Source organism: Apis dorsata, unplaced genomic scaffold, assembly GCF_000469605.1.
Source record: "Apis dorsata unplaced genomic scaffold, Apis dorsata 1.3 scaffold_149, whole genome shotgun sequence".
NCBI classification, from domain to species: domain Eukaryota; kingdom Metazoa; phylum Arthropoda; class Insecta; order Hymenoptera; family Apidae; genus Apis; species Apis dorsata.
The window spans coordinates 1,347,667-1,364,943 of NW_006263440.1; the positions used below are offsets into that span (position 1 = coordinate 1,347,667).

General features: G+C 38.1%; 2 protein-coding genes across 3 annotated transcripts in view; both read right to left on the bottom strand.

Moving 5' to 3' along the window:
- The window catches only part of LOC102677613 (alkaline phosphatase-like), a 159,507-nt gene that overhangs the window by 87,269 nt on the left and 54,961 nt on the right, over window positions 1–17,277 (bottom strand). The gene's annotated exons all lie outside the window — the stretch shown is intronic.
- Window positions 1,999–17,244, bottom strand: LOC116185287. Its single transcript, XM_031509423.1, has 2 exons — window positions 17,041–17,244; window positions 1,999–2,286 (listed from the first exon to the last, which is right to left on the bottom strand). Exons 1-2 carry the CDS (start codon window positions 17,105–17,107, stop codon window positions 2,048–2,050), a joined length of 306 nt encoding a protein of 101 aa, XP_031365283.1. The 5' UTR covers window positions 17,108–17,244; the 3' UTR covers window positions 1,999–2,047.

Consider the following 17,277-nt stretch of genomic DNA (forward strand, 5'->3'; position numbering starts at 1 on the left):
AATTTTCTGTATAAAAATGGTTACTACTACATACGCGAATTGTATGTACCTTTTATTTTAGAAAAAAAACGCCGCGCTTCCTGCGATAGAAATCTTTTTCATAGAAACCGCTGGTATGAAATATCCAAATTCCGATCAATCCTGACAGAACGTTCTGTCAAAATTTTCGCTTCAATTTTTGTTTCTCGATAATATCAAAATAACAATGTACGATTTCTCTCTCGTTCTCCAGAGATAAACGTAATATAATTGTAGTGTACATTTCACGGTTTAAACGATTAAATCCTCACGTGATTTGTCTTATTGCAATTACATGGAAATCAATCAATTCTATTACAAGTTACTTGAAACTTCTACTATCCGCTTTCACTTCTCCAATCTACTATTCAATTGAGCTACATCCCGTAAACTTTGCTAACTAAATCAACAGTCGAAAACACTTTTGCCCGTTAACAACAATCGTAGAATTGTCAAACGCAGGCCACTTAGTTCCACTTAGTTCCCTGAAAGATACAAACAGGATCGATGACGTACGAATTATCTTTTATTATAATACAATTAATCGAATTAAATTCGCGTATACATCATAAACTATAATCGATCGAATATCAAATTTGTTTTCAATTTTCGTGGATGGTTAATTTCGAATCCCTGGTAATTGGATGATAAACATAACAAGCCAATATTTTGAAAATCCATTAATCGTGACAATAACAGTAATAATTAGACCACGAAACACGTTTCATTCATTTTTCTGAAACTATTTAACTATTATTATTATTATTATTATTATTATTATTATCTCTTCGTGTTTGAAATTTGAAATGGAGAATAATTTGTGATTAATGCGATTTTGTACGATACCATTAATTACGAGTAGCACAGATCAGCCATTTATCGGACGAGTAAAAAACACGGTTGATGATGGAACAAGACGCGAGCCAAACAAAAATATTACATATCTTTCGAACCAATTTAATTGAACTGTCTTGGTCTTCTCGTTTTAACGCGAATTCTACATAGGTGTATTTTATATTTGTACAATTTTAAGACGGAAATAGATTTTTACATCCACAACGAATACCAGTATATATTCTCGTGACACAAAATATGAATTTACAAATATACATACACGTTTACAAATGGCGCAAAGTGGTGGACAATGGCCCGTTTAAGAAATATCTATCCGTGGTTCATCCATTTTCCTATTTTTATTTTTTTTTTTTCTTCATTTTATTCCTTTCCCTTTTTTCTTCTTCTTTTTTTTCCCCCCCGCTTTTTTGTATTGTTCCTCGTTTCTTTCTCGTGGAATTTCAGAAAGAAAAGACTCGAAACGTGCGCAAACGTCGGAAGAGTATTATTTATATTCGAGCGTCAAACGAAAAGTGTGCACGCTGGCTTTTACACCAGCGTATTGTTTCATTTTCGCTTGGGGTCAATCGCGGATAATATACGTTGACAACACAGCTCCGAGATTGTATTTTATACAGGGGGAATTATTTTTCCCACGAACAGAATCGCATAGGATATATAAATTTCAAAGGATACGCAGTTTGTATAGAGAGATTGCAATCGTAAGATGAGGAAAAAAAATTTTCACAATTATTCGACTTGCTCTTCTCAAGGATAATTCGTCGACACTTTACTTTAAAACTCGTAAAACTCGCACGAAAGATGGACCAGATTTATTACAATGATCCGCCTGAAAATTAAATTAAATTAAATTAAATTAAATTACATCGTCTCTCGACTTATATCACAATTTACTCGATAAAACTTTGTTTTCACGAAGCTCGATCTTTTTCGATATTTATCACATCCAAGTGACACGATGATTCGCAAAATTATCATCTCGTTTCCTCGATCAATCGAAGGGAAATTCGAGTGGCATCTCGAAACGAACCTTCTCCGATGATAATTTGCCAACAATTATGTGATGCATCGCCTAATCTTTCTAGCGTGATTGACTCGAAATCAGTTGTGTTTTCGATCCGAGCAATGGAGGGGGGAGACAGAAAACTGTCCGTTCCTCGAGTTTTTCATCGAATTACCCAGGCAAGAAGATGACACGGCTGTGTGTTTTAGCGGCAGGTGTACAAAGCTTTCCCCGAACAAATGGAAGGAGCAGGACACGCCGACGTGCCTCTTCGCCGAGTCGGTTGGGTGCAAAAACATGCCGTTTAAAGGCGCGGCACGGTTCAAAGGTGCTTTGTGAGGATGACGAAAAGAAAATGTTGGAGAAGGATGTTGAATGCCGTGGATGATGTTGATGAAGGGAACAGGAGTCTGAAAAAAAAAAGAAATATCGAAAAAATAATTGTTTTAAAGCGTTCGTTAAGGGGAAAATGTGCATAGACCAAGTGGGTGGAAAAGAGAGATAGATTTGTCTAATTGGTGGAAAAAGAGAACGTTACTTCTACTTTAGCTAGCTTTAATTAATACCGTCTTTGTAATCGGAAAAATTAGTGGCTTGCATTCTTTCTTTCATTCTTTCTTTCTTTCTTTCTTTCTTTCTTTTTGGAGATGAAAAAGAAACGATAGAAAGTTCGTTAACGAATACGTTCGTCGATGCGGAATACGTTAAATGAAATTACGGATATTTTCTTTGACGAGTTGTATAAATAATAAAAAAAATTCATTAATACGAGATATTATCGATAATTAAAACATCGTGATTTAAGATTATTATGTATTTAATCACGAATTCCCAAATATTCCGATGAATCGAATTTCAAAGGAGTTTTATTATTAGGGGTGAAATGATGGAGTATATCGCAAGCGTCGAATCAAAAAATCGGAAAAATTTAATAACAAACTCGAAACGTGCAACGTGTCAAAAATCGTGAAAAATCTTTTAAAATATTAATTTTTAAAAAAATGTATATATTACGCATTTTTTCTTTTTTTTTTTTTTCTTTTTTTTAGTTTTACTGTTCATAAAATTTTTAGATTATGAATGTTAACCATCAAGATGGATAAAGTCTAAAACGAGTTTCAAAGAAGGGATAAAACGGACTAAAGCATTATCTAGTTTGTGCTTTAAAACTTTGTTACTCTCGTATATTCTCTCGTAACTATACTTATTTAAAAAAATCTTAGCTCACTTTCCTGAAACTGATTTTCCCACCTCTCCCCTACCTTTAATCCAAATTCATCCCATGATTATAATCGAATTAAACAATAATATTATCGCTGAAATATAGTTTTGCAAATTGTCGAACGTACATATCTAGAAACCAGAGCAACGCCAATTTAATTTTAAACCGATTCAAACTGTATATCTGTTGTTTATCTGTAATAACATCTTCCATGCCCTGAATCAGCTCGATACAACGGCAACAAAAATATAATCGTTAACGTCGCGTGTAATTTCATTCGAAATTCGTGTTTCGCGTGCAGAGACAACGCAGCAAATATTAAATGTTGCCAATTTCATTTTCCATTATCGTTACATTTTATATCAAAAGATGTAACGCGTTGTAATAACGCGTCATTGTCGCGCATTATTTCGTTTATTATTTCGTAACGAGCAAAGGATCGGGCGTGATAAAGCTGAGAGTAAAATGTAAAAAAAAAAAAATGTAGACTTTCGATCACGTTACGTGGGATGCACGCGTCTTAAATCTTGGAAGCTGGCCGATCCAACAATTGTCCTTCTCCCTCGCGATAACGGGAAAATATGGAACAGATTCACGGCATGAGTGCTCTCAGCGATGCGAATTTTAATGGAATGCCAGATGGTCTAATATTGATATCGAAAAGAAGAAGAGTGTCCTGAAGATATCGCCTCCCCTCGCGATGAGGATCGCGTGAATAATAAAATAGAGATTCGACGGCGATTCTCATGTTCGATGAAAAAAAAAAAAAAAAAAAGAATGATATCTTTTCAAAAATTGCGCATACGTAGAAGGTATATCTACGAAAGACAGTGGAAATCTTATTTGTCGATGGATCTCTTAATCCAACGGAAGCTTTCAGTGAAATGAAGATTTTTTTTCATTTTCAACGATTCGTTTCATTTTCTCAGCTCATTTTACAAATGTATCGACGAAATGTTGATTCAAACGAAAATACTTCGTTTCGTTTTGTGTTGCGAATTCTTTCAAGAAAAAAGATAAAAATGAGCGTAGATAAGAATATCCTCTGAGCGAGGATTGATCGAAATGTTTAACTTCTCGGAAAAAATCAATTTCGAGCGAAAGATTACTCGATTGTTTATTTAATTTAATTCCTCGTCTAATCATTCTTATCCCTTTCTAAGAGCGGATAGAGATGCGCGATCGATCGCAAATTGAACGATTAATCGGATTGATGAAGAGGGTAAATAAACAAATAGAATGCAAATTGAAAGAGTTAAAGCGATCGAGGGCGCTTGGAAAGCGAGGTCGCCTTCGTTTCTTCGAAGACAAAAAACAGTGTTTCCCTGCTCGAGTATCGATAAAACATTTTAACGTCGGCAACGACTCCTTCGATTCTTTCGCGAGCTCGACAAAGAACGAAGCCTCTAAACGAATTTTAAACACGATATCCATCAAATTTATCGCGAAATAAGACGATTCGAGCTTTCGTTAAGACGAATCTTGTACGCTTTTGAATAATAGATAATTTTCTTTCGTTCGGGTGAAACGATTTAATTTCTTTTTATACAAAAAAAAGAAAAGAAAAGAAAAGAAAAAGACCAATTTCATTAGGAAATACGAGAATGCAAAATCATCTTACGCGTCAATTGTAACTACGTTCGTTATTAAGACGAGGAATTCGTGTAACTCGGACGAAAACAAGCAAAGTTGCTAATGAAGTTAGTTGCATCGAGTAGCGTTAAACCTCTTTACGGGGAAAGAATTACGGGAAAAGGCGCGATGGTATCGGCCACGATCACGAGCTCGCCTAGGAAAGAGCACGAGGAGGAGGAAGGAACGGCTTCGCTCTCCTGCCCGATCAATAAAACTCCACTTCCACCCTACTTAACTTTGTATACTCGTAAAATTCTATTAAACCTCGTGCTCGACGAGTATCCGCGTCGAGAAAAGAGGCAGAAAGAAAAAAAGGCAGAGAGAGAGAGAGAAGGGAAAAAATGCAAGGTGGAGCGGCGGGCCCCGCTTTGAACCGTGAATTTCGAAGGGAATCGAGTCGACAAGAGATAAGGGAAAACGACAAAAGAGATATAATTACGGCTTCCGCTCGACTTGGCCCGCGAATAATTAATCGAATTGGTATAAATTCGCGTTATGTGCAATCAAGCCCAACGCGATTGGAAACCGGTTTCGTGGTTCGAATTTTCGAAAATTCGAACCACTTTCGACACCAAGATCCATCTTCATTTCCCTAATTATATAACCGGCAACGTGCGAGAAATCATCAACGGAAGGGAAGCTTATCGGATTACTCACGCATTACGAATACGTTGAGAGATGAAACGCGAAAGGAGGAAGAAGGAAGGGGAGAAGGAGAAGGAGAAGGAGAAGGAGAAGGAGGAGGAGGGAAGTCATATTCTTCGAATAATTGTCTCCTCTTTTTCTTTTCTTTTCTTTCTTTTTCTCCCCCGACACGCCACATTGTATAAGGAAGCAATTAAGAACGCGGCCGAGAGATATAATATAAATTCGTTTCATCCCTTCGGGGCCTTTAACGCGCCATTTTCTTCGCTTCTAATTTCACCGGCCGGATATTTTTTGTTCTATCCTTCGCGATATTGAAGCTGACGCGCTACGCTTTCTTCACGAGTTTTCAGTTTCGATCGTCACGTCGAGCATAACTCGATCGAGAACAAGAATTATCTCGTTTTCAAGAAGAATCTTGGAACGCTTGCTTTTGCGTTCCTCTTCCACGCTCGTTGAAAAAAGGAGGAGAAAGGGGAGAGAGAAAGAGAGAAAGAGAGAGAGAGAGAGAAAAGTCGATGAATGATAATATTTTCGACACAGGAAGAATCTCGATAATCGATTCGTTGGGAAAGTTAAATTGAACCGAGCTCGAAGAAAGTCTCGACAGTCCATCCAAGTGTTTCCATCGGGGATATTTTATATTCTCTTCGTTACTTGGAGGCACCGATCTAATTACGGCGATCAATCGCTTAAGCAAAATCCCTATCCGTGATATTAAACGCGATTGCAAAATTATCCTTAATTATAAATTGTAGAAATGTCAATTGATGGTGAGATTAATTTACGAGATTGAAGAGAATTGGAAAAAGAGATTTAGATATTAAAAAGATATTTTTTTTTTTTTTTTTGATTAATTGAGCAAAGACCATGATAAATAAAAAGCAAAAATAAAATTATCAAGTTAATAAGTTTCTTCCCTTTATTCCTTCCAACTATGTTATTAAATTTCGTGCTCGAGATCACTGAAAGACCGACAAGAAGAAGAAGAAGAAGAAGAAGAAGTTGAAAGTTTCAGGCGTGACTGCGCTCATCTTCACAGTACATTTACCTAAAAAAGGGAATTAATTCCCTAAAAAGATGGATCCAACAATACTTTCGTTATTACTAGATAATTACAGTCCTCCTTTTAACGTGAAATATATATAAAATAACCTTTTTACCAGAGACTTAAATCGCTTCTTGATAAAAAAAAATTCCTTCAACGTTCTCCAAACTCTGCCAAACGTTTGAATCGCGAGATTAATAAATCAATTGCCGGGATTCTTCTCGCGAAGAATCGGAAGAATTTCCAGCCTAACCTAACCTTAAAAACGGGGAGAAGGAGAGAGAGCGAGGTTACACTCAACTTCGATCCTGTCGACAGAAATCGTGGATCGAACGCCGAGATAGGTAAAAATTCCTGCGTCAAAAACTTGAGAGAGAGAAAGAGAGAGGTGCGACGTCGCCGTAGGGCAGCGAATTCAGATTTCATTGCACGTTTACCGTACTGTCGCCCTGACAAATCGTATTTTTACCATTCCAGAACTAGGAGAGACGTATGCGAATGCGCAGCACACGAGTGCGCATGCGAAAGAAAGAGAGAGAGAGACTGAAACGCGGATGAAAACGTTGGAGTGGGAGAGAAAAACGGCGGTATGACGGAAACGGCATTGGATAGAGGGAACCGGGGGATATAGACGTCATGTGCATTTACATCGGTTTGCTTGAAAGCGGCCTTTTTCCATGTCACGACACCGTATATATCTTTCGATCGACGATGATTCCTGCGACACTTTGTGAGCTCGTTTCACGTTTCGATAGAGACTCGTTTGTCCAATCGCGTCCCGTTTATCGATCGATTATCACTCATTTTCTTCATAAAACTTTGCTCGCGTTGATAACTCTATGGAAATTCTGTGAGAAAGAAAGAGAGAAAGAGAAAAAGTTAATAAACGTAACGATAATAACGATAATAACAATAAATAGAAGATGTGGAAGACTACAATTTTCTCTGGAGAGACAAGTGAAACGTAAATAATAATTTCAAGTTAAATTAGTCAATGTGATAATAAATCTGTCTGAACGAATCGTGTAAAGCAAACGCGTGTTATTCCTTGGGTGGGGAATTACTTACTGAATCGTTCGAGCAAGTCGCATAATTTTAAGAAAAATCTTTTCTCACCGGGTTCGCCTCCTCGTCGCCGAGGATACAATCGTCTTGCCGAGAGCTCGACGCGAGCAAACACCGTAACTAAGACAGACAAGTAGTGCTTGCGTGAACGTCTCGCTGCGTTCATTCGCGAGAAACTTGGCCTCGAATAACATTGTTCGACTGTTCACTTGTTTTAGAGCGAACATGCTTATCGAAATAAATTATCTAAGGTGTTTAATTCAACACGATCAACTACCTTGACGATAATTTATTTCTCTGGAAATCTAGAGAGGGAAAGGATTAAACTTAATGAAACGTTATTAATCCTCTTAAAACATCTGGAATTTGCTCTGAAGTATACGCGCGTTATACTCTCCTATCAACTACTTCTACCGATCTGAAAAATACGAGCACGAGCGAAGTAAAAGTCGAGTACGATGAAAATAACCGACTAAATATTTAGCTTAAAGGACACACTGGTTGCTGCATACTGCATAAAAACTATGTTTCAATTTGTTTGCTTTTTGTCGACGAACGAGTCGTATATACGCCGTTCTAATTACGAAATTACGTGGAGGGAACGAAATACGGGGAAACTCGGTAAACATGCAATAAAGGATGAAAAAAATTATTTCGTGTGTGTAAAAAATATGAAACAGAGAAATTTTCGATGAATCGAATCGCGCGAAAGAACGTAGATGAAAGAAAGATTTAGGAAAATTAGGGGCGAAAAATCACTTGGAAATTTAGATCAAATTTGTTGAAGATACGACTTTTCCTTTTTTTAAAAGTAAAAGGCGTAGCAGCGTTTTAAGAAACTTTGAAATCGATTTAAAAATTCTTTCTGATTCTCTCTCTCTTTCTCTCTGATTCTTCCCGCAAAGAAGAACCCAGTTGGTAGATTGGTAATCGATGCGTATGGTCTCTGAATCTCGCGTACAAAGTTGCTTCCTCAGCTCTCAACTTGTACGAAGAATAAGCGACTGGGGGATCGTCTGAATTTCAAAGAAAATTACGAAGAAACTATTAACTTCATTAATTAAGTTATCAGCGTACGAGCTTCGTTAACGTTTTACCTTGAAACAAAGGACAAATTTTTGGGATCTTCGCGGAGAGAAGTTACGGGGAGATGTTTCATTTCATTAAACATCACTACGATAAAACTTTACACCCTTTTTATTCTTTATTCATGAATCGTTCTCTAATAAAGACAAAAAAACCTTGATTGATAATAACAGTTTTTCTACTCGAATAAGGGAGAAATCAACGCAAAAATTAATCAACGTCCGCAAAAATTTAATCGAAGAAAAATTTTTCGCGTGCAATTTCCTCCGAGTGGCGAACAATAGAAAGAGGAGAGAAAGAGAGAGAGAGAGAGGGAAAGAAAGAAGGGAAAGCAATTGCCGCGATAGAACTAGCGAGGGAACTCAACACGTTAAATCCTCGCATTACCGGGAAAATGATTGCAGTTCGTGCGAGCAACGGAAAGGGGATGCGAGGGGAAAGAAAAAGAAGAAAAGAAAAAGAAAAAACGCGAGGAGACAAAGCTTGGCTTAGAATTTTCCACGGACGGCATCATTTTTTTTTAAAGTTGTCGAGATCGAGAAGAAGGAAAAGATGGATCGCTCGAAACATCGATCCATCTGGGAGGGAAAATATTCGGTTTCCGAAGCGGAGGAGGAGGAGGAGGAGAAGAAGAAGAAGAAGGACGAGAAAACTCTGCCGCATGACCGGCCGACCTGATATTCACTCGTTTCACTTTGAACCCCTTTTCAGAAGGTACGACGTGAAATATGGGACGCGTTTCCTTAACTTCCGCAATCCAATCTTTTTTCCTCGTTAAGTAATTGAATTTTTTTTAATCCGTCCTAATCCCCGCGAGAGAGGGGGACGGCGAAAGGAGCGAGGAAGGGGTGAAAAGTTTTTAACGAAGATATTTAACTGAGAGTCTCGGTGGCTTGTCTTAAGCGCGAGCTTCCAAACTTTTCGTTAAATTTAATAATTCAACGAAACATCTTGTTTTGCTCGCTCATCGAACGCGATCTCTCCGTTATATTCTCTCTCCTTCTTTTTTCCTTTCGCCCCGCCGGAATTTATCCGTCTTTATTAAAATTGAAATGCTATCGTCCGGAAATATCTTCTCGAGAAAAAAATTCCGATGCGTGTAACACGCGTGTATAGGTGCACCGAATGGCAATATTATCGGCACGGCCGTTTTGCGCAAGTTTTATACGTTTTAATAAATTTTTATGCGACGTCCGTAAAACAGGATCTTCTTCTTCTTCGAGATAGACTCTCGAAGCCTTTTTATGCACACGAGGCGCGTTTCAAATCGTAACGCGATTTTTAGATTCGAACGGAAAGTTGTGGGAGGCAAATGTGAAACGGGTCGAATATTTCGAGGATTTTTATTTGTATAAAAAAAAATTTATATACGAAATACAGCGGCCGAAAAAAAAAAAAAGAAACAATTTCGAAATAAAACGGTGAAAAATATCATCGTATTTTCGGAGAATTAATTTAAAACCATTTTTCATCATTACCATTTTAAACTTTAAAATATCGATACATTCGGGTAGAAGAGTGCGCCATTTCCCGAAAACGAAACGAAACAAATATTTATTAATAACAAATTTATCTGCTCGATATCTGACAAATTTTCATTCTCGCCGCGAATATTCCTATTCGTTCGTTTCACTTTTCCCGCTCCAGAGAATTTTTTTTACTCCAATCCGGAAACCGTATTGTCGAACGAGCTCCGCCGAGGAAATATTCGGATCCGGTTTCCGGTTGTGGCAAGGTACTCGCATCAACCTGCACTTCGACGGTGCAAATTTCATCCTGAAACGCCCTTCTTCCGCCCCCCTCCCTGTTCTCCGATATAATCCGCTTTGATCCCTCGATATCCTTCGGGACATCGCGATGACGGGAATCAATCCATCGATACGTTGTATGTAAAAAAAAAAGATGATTTTCCGGAAACGTGGAATCATCGGTCGCCATTTTTCTATTTTTCTCACGTATATATCTATATATATCATAATCTTCTTATCTGAGATACGTCGACTTTCGATAATTCCGCAGAATATACGTTTTTCATCGCGGAAAAGATCAATTTTTATTTTGTAGTCGATCGATTTATCGCTCGATGGAATTTTTTTTTCTTTTTGATCGTATCGGTGTATCTCTGTGCTTTCTTTGTCTTTTTTTTTTCTTTTTTTTTTTTGTTTTCCTTTCGATGTTTCAGGGAGGAGTCTTGATTTCTGGGTCATCCTCAAAAATGGAGGATCACGGAGGAACGTAAATTTTCGGGCGTAGAAAGAGTTAAACGCTGTGTTTACAGACGGTCGTCACGAGGGATTTATTTCGTTTGTTGTTGGCGGGGCAAATATTTTTCGCGCGTTCAATAGCGCTTGAACCAAATGTCCAAATTTTTCCTGGAAACGAGTTCTATTTGTTAATATCGTTAATCGAATAATAAGATTAATCGATGCGTTTCGTTTTGGTTACGATTATTAAAAATGTTGATTTAGATTTTAAAATCACTTTTTCTTCGTTTATTTTTTTACTTTTTTCTTTTCTTTTTTTTTTTTTCATCGGAAACGCGATAAAAATTCCGTTTACGAGAAATGATTCGATATTTCCGCGAGAGAAACACGTTTATAGAGAAAAATTGTTCATCAAGAAACAACAGCACATGGAAGTGGAATCAACATCGAGATTGCGAATTAAATACCTGGATAGAATACCTTTGGACAGAAACGCTTTTATCAAAACTTCCGTGTCGATCTTATCTCACAACGACACGTGCAACAACGCTGTATCGATTTCGGGCGGATATTTCGTAAATTCCCTCTTGTTTTCTCATCCCTCCCTCCCTCCCTTCCCCTTCATTGTATTTTTTGGGTTTTTTTTTATTTTGTTTTGTTCTTTTTTTTTTTTTTTGTTCCTCCCTTTTGATACGATATCGGTTAACTGATCCTAGAGCGACTTCGATTTTGAAAATTTCAACGAGAACGAATGTACAAATCTTTGTCATTCGAAACGTGAACGGTAAAAAACGCTTTAAACGCATAGAATTGATGACCGAAGAATTCAATTTTTCACGGGCGACATCCATTTTATTGCAATTCGATCTGCATATGGTTTGTGATACGTTTATAACGCTGTGAACAAAGAACTTTTATCGTGGATTAAATGGAAAGTATTATATCCAAATGAAATAGATGTCACGTACAATAAACGAACGTTTTTCATACGTGAAAATAAAATTGTATAATAGAAAAATTAATAAAGTAAAAAAAACAATAATAAACAACGTTATCCAATTTCGTGCGAGCTTTTCAATCATCCCGATTATCGATACCTTAATTTCTTTTTTTTTTTTTTTTCCACTGTATTTAATCTATCTAAAAATTTCTAAAAATTTTAATTTCGATCAATTCTAATAATAATTAACACAATCTTGATACAACTTTGCTTATCGATTGTTTAAACCATCTGCACGATGAAACGAAAATTAACATCTCAATTCCGAGATGAAGAGATCCACTTGCGAGTCCACTCTTCTCTCCGCGAAATAAGATTTTAATTCGATCGACGCGTTGTTGCATCGTTGTCGTAAAAAAAAAAAAAAAAAAGACGCACGATCGAATTCAACGAGCGATTTACGCGCTGAGAGCATCGAAAAATTGGTCGGATGAATCACAATTTTCCAATACTACACGGTTTTCCCCGTTTTTAATACGATTTTAATGAACCTCACCATGTTTCATAGAACGCGCGGATCGATCGGAAATCACGGTTGTATATTTATTGCATTTAATTATTGGCTAATTGGGTCGAGAACCGTTTCTACTGAATTTATAGCAAATTTACAGGGTGCTTCATCACAGGTAGCAAAACTACTTCGACGAAAGATTAAAAGAAACGAAACGAAACGAAACGAAACGAAACGGAGGAAACTCGCATAAACTACTGTGAATTCTACTTAACCTCGTTTTCAAGTTATAATCATTTTTATAACTGGCGAGAACGTGCAAATCTTTATTTTCGCGCGAATTGCTTGAAATTGTTACTTTTTAGATTCTTAATCTTTAAAAACTCGGAGGCTACATCATCAAAAGCTACACACCAACGAAAACAATTTTATTTAAAACTTTCACGGTTTTTTTATTACACGAAGAGAATAAGATCGTAACTTTGATCGCAATTTTCTATCTCGATAATAATTGTGAACGTTACAGCACAAGTTCGGGCAAATGGGAAACGAGGTTAGTGGCTGATTAACCAAACTCCATCCAAGCCGTTCCTATCGATTGGATTCACTTATCTGAAAGTGAACCCAACCTATTACTTGAACGAGAAGTCGCAGGTGGCCGCAGGGAAGAATCGGTGAACTCCTATTACTCCCGTTACACAAATCTGTTTGCCCCTTGAATTAAACCGGTTACCACGATAAACCTCGTAATTAATTCGAGCCAATCAATTCGAAAAATAAATTTTCGACCCCCCCCCCCCCCCAATAATAATTGATAAAATCAATTTAAACGATATTCGAACGGAAAGAAAGACAGTCGAGTGAATTCGACTCCTCTTAAGAAATCGGGCCACCACGCTCGTTGAATCGTCTCTGCAATCCCGGAGAAAGTAATGGAAAGAGAGTGGGATAGAAGAGAAAAAAAGAAAGAGAAGGGAAAAAAATAGGAACTATCCGGCCGGATTTCGATCCGGCGCGCCTCCAGCCTCGCCTCCTCGTCGAGATTCATTAATGCTCGATGCGCATTAGCAAACAAACATCGCGTGCCTCGATATCGTCGGTCAGCCAGATTCGCCAGCCAGCCAGCCAGCTTTTATCGAAATTAAACGAAAGATTAAATATACCTCTGGGGAACGGACGTCATACATCCGTTGAATAAAGATCAAACCAAGTTTCTCATCGACCCTTCAATCGCGACGAATCGTCTCCCCTTTCTCTCTTCTCTCGGATTATATTAATTCGAGATTGATATCGAATCGAACGAATCGAAGGATTTTCCAAGAATCTTAAATTCCGATGTAAGGCGAGTTTTAAAATCGGGGGAGGGGGTGATATTTTGAAAATGTCAAATCCTGTGAAAGCCGGACGATGCCTGATCCCCGTGAAACATCGGCGAAAATTTCATCGAAACCTCGATAGAATTTTCATTCCAAATTTCCAGAGGGGCGAGAAGAAACGATCCCGCGATCTTTTCACGGGACATTTGACGAGGGAATTCGAGAATTCTAGGTATCCTATCGTCCATAGTTTCCGTCTTCATTCGGGGGGGAGAAATAAAATTTAATTTCCTTTCTACGAGGGAGGGAGGAAGGGTCCTCGTCCACACTGATGAAAGCGTGGTCCGTTGTTCGAGGGGTCGAGCTTTTTCATTCCTAATATATTTCGGATTAATCGATATCGAATCTGCGTTAAGGACGGGGAGGATTGTTGAAAAGTGGCGAAACGGTGGGATATTGGAACGTAATGGGAAAGGAATGGACGTTCCAACAAGTGGAGAGGGGAAGAAGGAAGAGAAGATTTTTCGCTATTTTCACTACGTGTAATGCCGTATCCTTTTTATCGAAATACGTTACGTTACGAGGATTGTTGAAACTGAACACGTCATTCCTATGACGTATTCTTCTAACGAATAAACGGAGTAGGGGTTATAAAGGCAATTTGTTGGTATCCAAACTGGTCTGATTAAATTGTACCACTTGTGGATACGACATTAGAATTACGTCAAAGGGCCGTTACGTTCTTCGTTAAACGCGTTTATACACAGCCAATTAGAAACAAAGCGAAACAGGGAACTCTCCTTAATTATCCACGAGCAAGACCGGCCGCCGCATAGTGGTACTGTCCATAAAACAATGCAATTCCCCGGAAACTATTTACGACTTAGCTATCTTGAATGACAGCACCGATCCTCGACTCGACGGTTGAGAGGGGAACAACCGAGCCATCACGGTTTTTCCCCCATCCCTCTCCGAATTTTTCCAGGAGAAACTTTTTAAAAGAAAAGAAAAAGTAACTCGTAGACGCATGCAGGAATGAAACGTGAAAATTCTCTTTTCTTCTTCTCTCTCCCCTCTCTTTTTTTTTGTTGACACTATAGCACTATTAGCGCGACGAAAGGCGGGAGGGGAAGGGAAATAAAGCGAGAAGAGCTCGCGAGAAGAGAAACCCTCTTTTGGCTTATCTCCGTATCGCCTAGCCGTCGCATCTTTGTTCGGTTGATATCACAATGCGAGCGAGGAGGAACGCCCTCGAGATTCTAATTTGAGTGGAAACACGCGAGGAGGGTGTCGTCTAGAAGCGACTCGTCCAGACTGCTCTGGAGCAAGGACTGGATGGGGATGGAGGGGAAGGGAGACACGAAACGCAGCTCCGCTTCGCGAAAACCGTTGGGATGAAGAGGACCATCAGACTGTGGGGATGGTGAAAAGAGAGAGAGAGAGAGAGAGAGAGGAGGAAAGAAAGAAGCCTCGCGCGTGTGTCGTGATTTCGTTTCGCGAAAAAATATATGAATTTAACAATTGAGAGAAATAAATATATCATGAGTCTGGATTATATATAAGGAGAATGCGAACGTTTGTAACGAGTGACAAAGAAAGAAATGTATTTGGAAGAAAGAATAAAAATCGAAATAAATATTTTAAACGAAATATGAACGATTTATCTAATAATTGCCAAATTGATAAACTTTCTATGGTGAAGAAATCAGAGGTTCTCGAAAGAGATCGGCAAAAAATAAGCGCTTCAACATATATATATATATAATCGATTTTTACGATAACTTTTCCCATCCGAAAAATATATTAACTTGAAAATTTTTCAATCTCCAACTCCGAGGACGATGTTATATTTTTATACAACGACTCTTCTATCTGGAAAAATATTAACTTGGAAATCTCCAATCTCGAGAATTTCGAAGGAAACGTTCTAAAAATAAGAAAACTCGTCTGCTCGCGAGTTATGAACGACAACTAACGGACTTATTTCGATAAGAAACGATACGACGAAAATACGACGAGAGCAATGGACGATGGAAAAACGGCGCCAATTAAACGGACGTAGGTAGCTACAAAAATAATCGAGGTATATATCCCGGGGCGGGAGGAACGAACGCAAGTGAAAAGAAGAAGAAGACTAGCGACGAAAAAGAAGAGGAGAGAGAGAGAGGAAGGAGGGTTTGATCGAGTGATTAGGAGGATAAGATTCGATCGAGTCGAACGAACAACGAGAAAGTTTGACAAGTTTGGATAAAAGGAAGGAAAATAATAATCGAGAACGGAAGAAAGGCGCATGCGCAAAGTAGAATGCGAAGAAAAACTACGAGCGAGGATCAAGCAAATGGCTCGAGGCTGTGACTCGTGTTAACGGTGGTAACTGTTGGGGCTTTCGCCGGCAATGGAAAGGCAAATCTTTCGGTACACGTCGTGTATTTATCACCTTTCTTGCCAAGTTTAATTTGTAGGGATTTACGAGGATATTTGCGTTATATATACGTAGGGATGATACTCGATATTTTTCACTCGAAATATGAAGATAATTAATTTCACGAGAGAAAGAAGCGACGAGCACAAATTCTTGCTTCCAACTTTCGAATATCTGAAAGTTTTATATATATATATATATATATGTTATAGTCAATTTCTCGTTTTCTTTCTTCTTTCAAACTCGTCGAAACTCACTTTTGAGGGGCAACTCTTCACTCGACATCCTTCAAAGAAACATCCACGATACAAAAATAGTTTATCAATTTTCCTGCTTTCACGCTGGGCAAAATCGGTCGAAATTTTCCTCTCTATTATAAACTCGAGTACGGGGACGTTTGCGTCCCCGGAAAATTGAAAATCCGCACCGGCTAGAAATGATTCAAAGGGCCGTCATTAAAGGAACAAATGGGAAAGAATTCCAATTGTTCGCCATGTTTCCACGGAATAACGTTTGCAACGATATTACGAGAGAGGAAGTGCAACGGATACTTCTCTCTTTATCATCGCGCTTCTTCGCGCGTTCCTCGTCGAGTAGAAGTCGCCACGAATTTCGCAATCTGAATATTTTATATATAATATATATATTATATATTAAATATATAAAAATATTTATTTTTTATATATTTTTCGCGACATCGAACATTGAAGTTTCGATAACGAAACTTTTGCAAACTCGAGAAATTATTTTTTCGTGTTCTCTAAATTCTTAGAAGATACAGGTATACAGATGTATACATAAATCTGTCTATATTTATATTCTTTGAAAGAAAAATCGTGTGCTATCGAGGGTAGAATTGAGAATTGGCATTTATTTATGCATGAATCTTTTCAACGTGGAACACGAGATGATACGTTCGTTTCCTCCTTCGGTTATTCGATGATGATTTCAGCAGCGAGCGCAGCTGTTGGTTTAGGATTAGGACGATCTCGATTGGAGGGAACACAATACATGAAACGCGAATCTGCGGTTTGGCAAGAAGCAAAAGTCGATAGAAGAAGGTTGCTTACGTTTTCGACGTCGAAAGGTAGTCGACCCGGAATGTACGCGTGGAATGGAAAAACCTAATTTCGTCATATCTCTTCTGGCGGGCTGTGCCAAAAAATCACTTGCCAATAATGCACTCGATGCGGCCGTGTTACACGGATTTTCAATGAGTAGAAAAATTTTCCAAATGCTTGAAACTTTTGCAAATTAAAACGTACAATTTTTTTTTTTTTTTTTTTTTTAATCGAGTATTTTTTTCT

Excerpts from the sequence above, each read along its gene's own strand:
- LOC116185287 (XM_031509423.1), bottom strand. The coding sequence starts at position 17,107 with ATGACGAAATTAGGTTTTTCCATTCCACGCGTACATTCCGGGTCGACT. Across the intron at positions 2,287-17,040 it reads TACCTTTCGACGTCGAAAAC|ACTCCTGTTCCCTTCATCAA; the intron begins GTAAGCAACCTT and ends TTTTTTTTTCAG.